General features: G+C 41.8%; 1 protein-coding gene across 1 annotated transcript in view; it reads left to right on the top strand.

Annotated features, from left to right (window-relative positions):
* Positions 1-183: 183 nt before the first annotated feature.
* Positions 184-9,101, top strand: part of mfsd8l1 (major facilitator superfamily domain containing 8-like 1) — a 14,274-nt gene continuing 5,356 nt past the window's right edge. Inside the window, exons 1-10 of the mRNA XM_008291716.1 lie at positions 184-574; positions 3,472-3,657; positions 3,850-3,912; positions 5,426-5,545; positions 5,701-5,780; positions 5,891-6,242; positions 6,741-6,814; positions 8,040-8,253; positions 8,461-8,583; positions 8,752-8,882. Coding sequence (XP_008289938.1) covers positions 499-574; positions 3,472-3,657; positions 3,850-3,912; positions 5,426-5,545; positions 5,701-5,780; positions 5,891-6,242; positions 6,741-6,814; positions 8,040-8,253; positions 8,461-8,583; positions 8,752-8,882 — 1,419 coding nt within the window. The 5' untranslated portion in view covers positions 184-498. The remainder of the gene's footprint in view (positions 575-3,471; positions 3,658-3,849; positions 3,913-5,425; positions 5,546-5,700; positions 5,781-5,890; positions 6,243-6,740; positions 6,815-8,039; positions 8,254-8,460; positions 8,584-8,751; positions 8,883-9,101) is intronic.

Genomic DNA, 9,101 nt, shown 5'->3' with positions numbered 1-9,101 from the left:
AAATTATTCTGAATGAATTACATGAAAAGTCTATTGTGAACCCTGTGTGTGTGTGTGTGTGTGAGAGAGAGAGGGCTGTTTAAGAGGCTGAACCTGTGTCTGTGTGTGTGTGTGTGTGTACAGACCAGCGGAAGTGATGTATTCCGGCTTTAAATGGCGCAGCAGCAGCAGCACACTGTGTACGGACTGTTTGGTTTCACCTCCACAGAGAGCTGAGCGGCTGGGCTTCCCGAGTTTAATTCTCACTGTTAAGACTCGTGGAATAACATGCATCGTTTTATTATTTAAGCCTTTTTCTTTTTTCTTTTTTTTTTTTTTAATTTATTTATTTTTTCCCAGCCGCTCGCTGCCTGTCCTGCTCATGTCCCTGCTGGCGGCTTTAATTGGAGGCGGCGCACTCAGCATTACGTTGATTTCCAGCCAGAATGTGTTGTGAAGCATGAACGTGGTCAAAGTATAGAAAGATTACAGCAGCCAAACAAACAAACAAAAAAAAAGATGGATAACCGACGGAGAAAGAAGTTGACGTACGTCACGACGGGACTGATTTTCCTTCTGAGCGGAGTGGAATACGGTAAGATCACATAGAAACTATTAGTAGATGAATAAACCGCTCCTTAAGGATGTTTCCTGGCTGTTGTAGTGATCATTCATAAGTGCGCATCCGTGTTTTTAATTTTAAAGTCAGGTGGTGAGGTTTACCTTTGGAGGTGAGCTGCTGAGATCTGCACACACACCTTAACAAGTTCACACACGTTGGAGCTTTCTTGTATTTTCTGTTTCTTCTGAATGAGACAATTGCATGGACATGTGGGAAAGAAGAAATTAAATGTGACCCAGGCTGGATTCCTCCTGTGAAGCCCCTCATCCTGATAGAAAACAAACAAAACTACGTTTAATAGGGTGACCATGTTTTGATGATGATCCAGGACAAAAGATGCCTTATTTAAAGTACGTCTCCTCTGTATGGATAGAAAGTTGTGACATTACCAGATACTATCTACATAACCGCTGACACAGATTCTTAGAGGTTATCAACAAGTTTTATCATGACAAGTTTCAAAAATGTCTCTTCTGTATTGGAAAAAAATAAAAATACCCCTCCTGTATCAGCAATCCAACCTACAAAACTTACAAAAAATATCTATATCCTTAGTTTCCTTCTTCATCCTCGTTTTCCTCTTCATCCTGTCTTTCTTCCTCCTTGTTGTCTAAAGCTTCAAATGCAAATGTTTTTTGTCTGCTGTTGCGTCCCATACACCCTCCCACGCCTCGTCTCTGCATCCCGGCATCATAAAATAACAGCAAAATCACCAGAAAGATACGTCAAACTGAAGCTAATTCATAAGAAATAATAAAATGCAGAATGGTTCCAGAACTCAGTGTCAAATCCCACTGATTCTCTCTTAGTGCTGTTGATGTTGTCGTCCAGGCAGGATCACAGACAACATTGGTAAAAATTCATATTGTGGGATTCTTTCAAGTGACCAGTTCAGTCCTTACTTTAAAAAAAAAAAACTATAATTCATTGCAAGTATGAGCAACGTGATAAACTATCTCACACATTCCTGGGTGGTGTTTTGCTGTAGAGCTGATCTTTCCCAGCAGCTTAACAAATAAGCCGGAAAGTGTTTGCAAGAGTTGTCTTTGGAGTTGTGTTGCACAAATAGAATTCAATTTAAAGCAGGACACTCAGCCCGGCAAAGAAATGATACTCTGAAGTTTACTCAGAGATGTCTTATAATTTCAGTAAAGTACGCCTCCTCTGTATGGATAGAAAGTTGTTATATTATTAAATACTATCTATAACCAAAGACACAAATTCAGATAGGCTTCTTGGAGGGTACTCAACACGTTTTATTATGACAAGTTTCAAAAATAACGATAGAAATAATGTCTCTTCTGTATTAGGAAAAAAAACCTAAAGAACACCTCTGCCATATTAGAAATCCAATCCTGTTTTTCTTCCTCATCCTCCTTGTTTGCTCATCATCTATATTTTGCTGTAGAGCTGATGTTTCCCAGAAGTTTTTTGCTGCTTAATAAATAACATTAAGAGTTGTATTTGGAGTTGTATTGCACAAATAGAATTCAGTGAAACACAGTGAAAACCAGGACATTTTCATCACTTCATAAAAAAACAACCAGGACAGGATGTGAAAACGGGACGTGTCCTGGGAAAACAGGACGTTTGGTCCCCTTATGTTTAATTTGCCTCAGTCATCTCCACCTGGACTTTGAGTATCTATGGAACTTTTGTTGTTGTATTGATTGAAAAGTTAAATAGATGCTCAAAAAGACGTCTGGTGGAATTTGTGAAACTCTTTCTGGGGTTATTGAACCTCCAAACGACCTCACCGTGCAGACCTGAGTCATGCTATAGTTGGTTTAATGTTTAACTGAAACAAGGATGGATGACAAATTATTAAGCTCTTGAGGCATAATGCAACTTAGCCAATGATTCCAATTATATCTGAATTAGCAATGTGTTCTTAACACTGATCACTAACTGTGCTGCAGTGAAATGCAGCAAACAATCCTGAAGAGATAAATGTAGATGATTTGTTCTGTAGGGGATCCAACATTAGTTTACTGCCGGTTTGACACTAATCTGTGTAACGTTTGAAGCTAAACTACTACAGAACAACATCACTAACCCACAACTCACCAAACGTCTCCCATGCGCTGCCAGTGGGATTCAAAAAGATGGTATTAATTACATTAGGTTACAATCCGTGCTTGTACTGTGGTGGTTTTACTTTTCAGTGTCTTAAAAGCTGTGACAAAGACATTTAGTTTTCTAGTTTTATCACTGCCACACACAACTACTTCCATCAGGATTGCCCAACATGACATGAGAATCTCAGCAATCCTTTCCTCTGGAATTCCCTGAGAGTATGCTTCATTGTGTGTCATCTGACCAAGTTATTGAATTTGGATTGTATTTAGTCAGCACTATCCTGTGTCTAACAAAGCTGGAACCACTGACCGGGAGAACCACCGCAGCCAAAGTTAAACTGGATTCACACAACTTTGCGTAAACGATAGGATTTAAGTTGCATCTCGAATTACAACACGGTGACAGCAGTTAAACTCCTATCTTAGTTTGTTTCTACAGCTTTATTCTTTTTGGTTTGATAAAGAACAGATGATTCACCATCAATGGGTTGAATGGTGCACAAGCAACTTGCTTACAATAGATGATCGCCACACTATGTTTGTTGCGTAATCAAGGTGGAGATGCAAGTTTGTTGTATTTACCCAGGACTATATCCAGGTATTAACAATGCATCTGTCAAGGTGACAGTTCATATAGTCGCTGTAGTGTTGTAGTGTTTCATTTACAGCACGTTTTGTTTCGAATGTGGTTTGACGATGACGTTGAACTGTCCAAGCACTTACAGAAGGGCAGCACTATTTCAGAAAAGGCACTAGAAGAATAATGAACCCTCCTCACTTCTTTCTCCCCAGCCGTGATTTTACCCACGATATGGAGGTACTTGCAGACCCTAGATGCGGAACCGTATTTCCTGGGTTTGACCCTGTCAGCGTTCAGTCTGAGCGGCCTGCTGTCAGGACCACTGTTTGGCCACTGGTCTGACAGGACGCGAGCTATAAAGAAGATTATCCTGTTTGGCAACGTTTTTGAAATAGTCGGTGAGTCCACGAGTGTCTTCTCCTACCCAATACTGGTTCCTACAAATAGGACTCCTATGAGTTTGAACCCCAATTGTATTGAGTAACTTGACTTCTCTTGACAAAAACAAAAACAGCATTTGAGATTTCTTTTTGAATGTTATGTATATGACCATTGACACCTTATATGTTACCTCTATTTTGACCCTACAGGTAATTTAATGTACTTCATGGGCTACTCCAAGTGGCTGCTACTGTCAAGCAGATTGGTAGCAGGTGAGTCTATATAAAGTCATTCTGGAGCTGATCATCATTTTGTGAATTTCAAGAACATGTTTGAAATACCAGGCTCCAAGGTGGCGTGGTGGTTAGCAACGTCGCCTCGCAGCAAGAAGATCCCTGATTCGTGTCCCAGTTAGGACGCCTGGGATCTTTTTGTGTGGAGTTTGCATGTTCTCCCCGTGCAGCGTGGGTTCTCTCCGGGTTCTCCGGCTTCCTCCCACAGTCCAAAAACATGTTAATGGTGATTTTAAATTGTCCGTAGGTGTGAATGTGTGCTTGGTTGTCTGTTTCTAAGTGTAGCCCCTACGACAGTGATTCTCAACTCGTGGGTTGCAACCCAAAAGTGGGTCGCGGACAGCTGGTCAAGAATAAATAATATATGTGTGTCTCAGGTTGGACTTTTTTTATTTTCGAAAAAACTTTTATTTTTGACAGGCATGGTAACCATAGTTTGTTTGACGTTCATTTTAAGTTTGTGTTGATGTTGGGATGCAAGATGGCAAAGCGCAAATATGACCCTTGTATTTAAAATGTGGATTTTCGTACTAGGTCTGAACCCGAATAGCCAAATAACCAACTATTTGTTCGCTGTGCTGGAATCGAGATATCAATTTTGATCTCCAAATAAAAAGAAACAGGGAAACAGGTTGGACACTGAGCATGATCTGAGAGCAGCTCTGTCTACTGTCACCCCAAACTTTGAAACTCTAATCAAGAGTAGAGCACGTGCCCAGCTGTCTTATTAACTTCAACAAATGACCGGATTAGGCCAAAACTTTATTTTCAAGTAGTTTTGATGTTTATTTTGTGCAGTTTTGTACATGCAGTTGTCATGGTCCAGTTACTATGCATGGTTATATGCTCTGAAATGCATGTTGCACAGGAAAATATATTGAATATTGAATTCTAAAAAAAGTGGGTTGCGACTTAATGACCATGGGAAAATGTGGGTCCCAGCGTGAGACCAGTTGAGAACCTCTGCCCTGCGACCTGTCCAGGGTGTCCTCTGCCTTCACCCTGAGTCAGCTGGGATAGACTCCAGCCCCCCATGACCCTAGTGAGGTGTATAGATAATGGATGGATGGATGTTTGACATACCAAGGAGCACACTTGTACATGCATATGAAAGGACAAGTTTATGAATTGCAACCCTTCAGTTATCTGCTGTTGGGTATCTTTACATTGTAACAACTTTTTTCTGATTTAAAGAATATTTTAGGGTTAAACTAGTCGTCCACCGAAAATCTTGACTAGCTTGATTGCATTGATTCCTTTAAGCTCTCTGTTGCTGTTATAGCACCAATAAACCCTCAGCTTCTAACTCATCAGCACTGTTTTGAAATTCAGCTTTGACTTGTGTTAATACGTTGCTTTATTTCTGGTCTTGTATTTACCAGGGACAGGATAAAGAATGGTGTATATATAAATAATAATTTTGCATCCTGTCTAAATAGGATTCAGAGCTCTAGGTTTTATTTTCACGTCATTAAATGTTCTCTTTCGTCAGGTATTGGTGCAGGTATCGGCTCATCCATCTTTGGCGCTCTAACCAGATGCACCGCCCCAGAGGACCGTGCAACCGTATTTGCTGCTGTCATGGCCTGTCGACAAGCCGGCCTTCTGATTGGTCAGTGCTCATCTGATGGGAAATAATGAAAACTGCCTGATGATCTTTTTTTGTGTATTTACTATGAATCGTAACGGTTTTAATTCAGTTTTATCTGCTCTTTAGCCACATTATGTAGCAGAATTGGACAAGACTTAACTTTGTGTTTCTAACAGGTCCGGCATTTAACATCTTTTTGAGGCTGTGTGACTTCCACGTGGGTCCTTTCCTCGTCAATAAATATACTTCACCAGGGGTAAGGATGGAAATATGTCAGCGTGCACGCTAAGAAGATGTCTCACCTTTGACATACATTCTTTGCCTCTCCAAAGAAAGGCTCTAACACTCATCATCCACCCTTTGCAGCTGTTCATGTGTCTGCTGTGGGCTCTCCTTCAACTGGTGGTGGTCTTCATGTTCTGGGATCTGCCACCGATTGAGAATGTGAAGGCCAAGAATAGGTTGAATAACAACAGAGACAAGGAGAAGACCGAGGAGGGGCTTGAGGAAGACGAGGAAGAGGGCGACGAAGAGGAAAAGCCGCTGATGGCGTCCCAGGAGATGATGGGGTCCTACGGTTCAGTGGTACCATCCAGCCCACTCAGCAACCACAAATCCACTGTCTCCAATGGCGTGCTGAAACATACCGCCCCACCTCCCTCTCCTGTGACACCAGAAGCCCACCAGCCCCGTGCCTTTGCTTCCAGCATGACAGCAGGTAGGTAGCTTGTAATTTCTGTGTTTGGTTTGCTGTCTTGCCTGCAAGTTTAATTAGCTAAATATGTCTTCTTTTTTTTTTTTTTCTTAAAGGATGGAACCCATTTGTCCTAACTACAAACCATCTGTAATTTACCTTTTGATTAGCGCTAAACCATCTTCAAATACATGCTGTTCTTATTTACCTACAATCCCAGGCAGCCAATGGATTCTGTAAAACTTTATAACTAAGTACCACAAGTCTTTTTGTCATGCAAAGTCCAAAAACATGGCATCAAGTAGGCTAAAACATAAAAAGATGCTGGTAAATTGGTCCAGAATTTTGTATTCGAGGTGGCACTGGGAAGAATGCATGTATCCTTGTGTAATACATGGATGCAAAAATGGTGGATGTTTATATATTGGCTGTTTTTTCTCCCCCAATTTTCTCTACACTTTACTGCTGATCTCTGACTCTCTGTTCCACTTTTGCTTCCCTCTGTCTTTCTCTTTGTGTCAGAGTTCCTGAGAGAAGAGGTAGTCGTGCTGCTGGCTGCTCAGTTCATCACCCTCTTCAATCAGACAGCGCTGGAGGTAAAGGCACACAGACAGACGCACACAACAAGTTGTGTTTCTGTAATTAGAGTTGACTCTACAAAACACTTACTTTACCTGTTTTTAAGACATCAATTACAGTTGCTGCTAAATACATCTGAAACAAGTGAAACCATACTGGAGCAGGGATTGCCTATAAAAAGTGTTCACCCTTTTTGGAAGTTTGCCCTTTTCTTTGCTTTTCATCATTGAATCATAGTCAATTTAATTTGACTTGTTTCAGGAAAAAAATACAAAAAGGACTGTCATGTGAAAGTGAAAGCAGATTTCTACAAAGTCATGTCTGTTAATTAATACATTTAATACATACAAATGAAATGCAACACAAAGTGCTTCACAGATGAACATGCAAACTCCACAGAAAAAGTTCGCAGCACTTTATAGAAGCAGCTCAGGTCATCTGAGGTCCAGAATAGATGCCAGAAAATCTTATTGCAGCGTGCTATAAGGATGCCACTAAAGAGGGCTGTTCCAACATTATGGTACAACTAATGTGCACGCTGCACGGGCAGAACATGCAAACTCCACACAGAAAGATCCCGGGTGTCCTCACCGGGACGCAAACCGGCAACAGTGCTACCAACTGTGCCACCTTGCAGCCCTATGGTTAAAACCATAATTAAGAAATGGAAAAAGAGCCAGTCTTAAAAAACTGAGTGACGATGTAGAAAGAATCTAGTGATCGAGGCCACCAAGACACCCATGACTCCTCTGAAGGAGGTACAAGCTGAAATGGGACAGACTGTGCATACAGCAACTATTACTTGTTTCTTACCAGTTTTAGTTTATGTGGGAGAGAAAGCCACTGCTGAAAAAAGCTTGTATTAAATCTGGACTCACCAGAAGGCATGTGGGACACTCTGAAGTCAACTAGAAGAAGATTCTTTGGTATGATGAGACCAAAATGAAGGTTTTTGGACATCAGACTATCACCAACACACCATGCCCACCTTGAAGCATGGTGGTGGCAGCATCCTTCTTGGCTGCAGGCCCTGGAAGGCTTTGTAAAGGTAGAGGGTAGAATGAATGCAACAAAGTGAAGGTAGATCTCTGAGAACAACCTGAAGCAGTGTGCGAGACAACTGTGACTTGGGAGATGTGATTTTCAGGGGGTTGAATACTTTTATAGGCACTGTATTTCCCACTAGCAGACAGTTTTACTCATTTGGTTTTCATGCTACATTTCCAACCATTCTCTCCTCAGACCATGGTCACCCCGCTCACCCAGAAGTATTTCAACTTCGGCGAGCTGGAGAACAGTGTGATGTACTGTCTGGCCGGCGTGGTGGTGATCTCCGGCTTCATGTTTGTGCGCTGGCTCAGCCGTCACGTAGCGGAGCGGGTGGTTCTTGTCATCGGTCTGACCATTGGCAACATCTCCTGCATTTGGTGCCTCATCTTTGTGGCGAACCCGCTAGGTTAGTCTCAACTTTTAACAGCTCTTTTGTTCTCGTAAAACCAGATCTTCAAGAACAGTGAACACAGAAAGAACTCCACCCACAGGTTAAAGCTCGAGAAGTGGATTATTTACAAAAATGTGGTAGAGTGACTTCCGCCCCTGTTCCATGAAGGAGGTTAACAGTGTTGTTTGTGTTGTTGTTTTTCTCTTGTTGTGTGTTCTGTAGGTGGATATCCGTGGCAACTGACAGAGTTCATCATTGGAATATTTCTGCAGGTTGTGGGTTTGCCGTTTGTAGCCGTGGCCCAGGTTTCACTCTTCTCCAAAGTTACTTCTGAGAGAACACAAGGTGAGAAACAGCTTCACCTAGTGGCCGTGTGAGGCATTACACGTTGGATGATTGCTGTAGATGGCTCACAACTTTTCCGTGGTTTTTCATGAGAAACGTTTAATTCATTGCCACTGACACACAGTGCTAATTTTAGTCTTGTACCCTGTGGCGTTTTGTGCGTTGCAGGTTTCAGTCAGGGAGTTCGACGCTCAGTGGGAGGCCTGGCCACCATCCTGGGCCCTCTGTGGGCCGGCGGTCTTACCCAGAACATGTATATCATGATGGGGGTGATGATGGCGCTGCTCATAATACTAACGGTAGGCAGAAATGAACTAGAAATGGACATTTTTTTCATATCTGTGGTTGAGTGAAGGACCCTTGTTGTTTACTCAACCACTTGAAGGCTTTTATTGTGTCCAAATTCAATCAAGTCTGAGTGGAACTACGAGGACAATGCCCAGTCCTGTAGCTATTCAAGTGAATCAAATCAATGAAAATATGAAAATGAATGACTTTTGTTTTGTTTACTCATTCTA

The sequence above is a fragment of the Stegastes partitus genome, unplaced genomic scaffold, assembly GCF_000690725.1.
Source record: "Stegastes partitus isolate 25-593 unplaced genomic scaffold, Stegastes_partitus-1.0.2 Scaffold757, whole genome shotgun sequence".
Lineage (NCBI taxonomy): Eukaryota > Metazoa > Chordata > Actinopteri > Pomacentridae > Stegastes > Stegastes partitus.
Note: the sequence above shows the minus strand (reverse complement) of the source record. Positions and strands in the feature narration are given on the sequence as shown.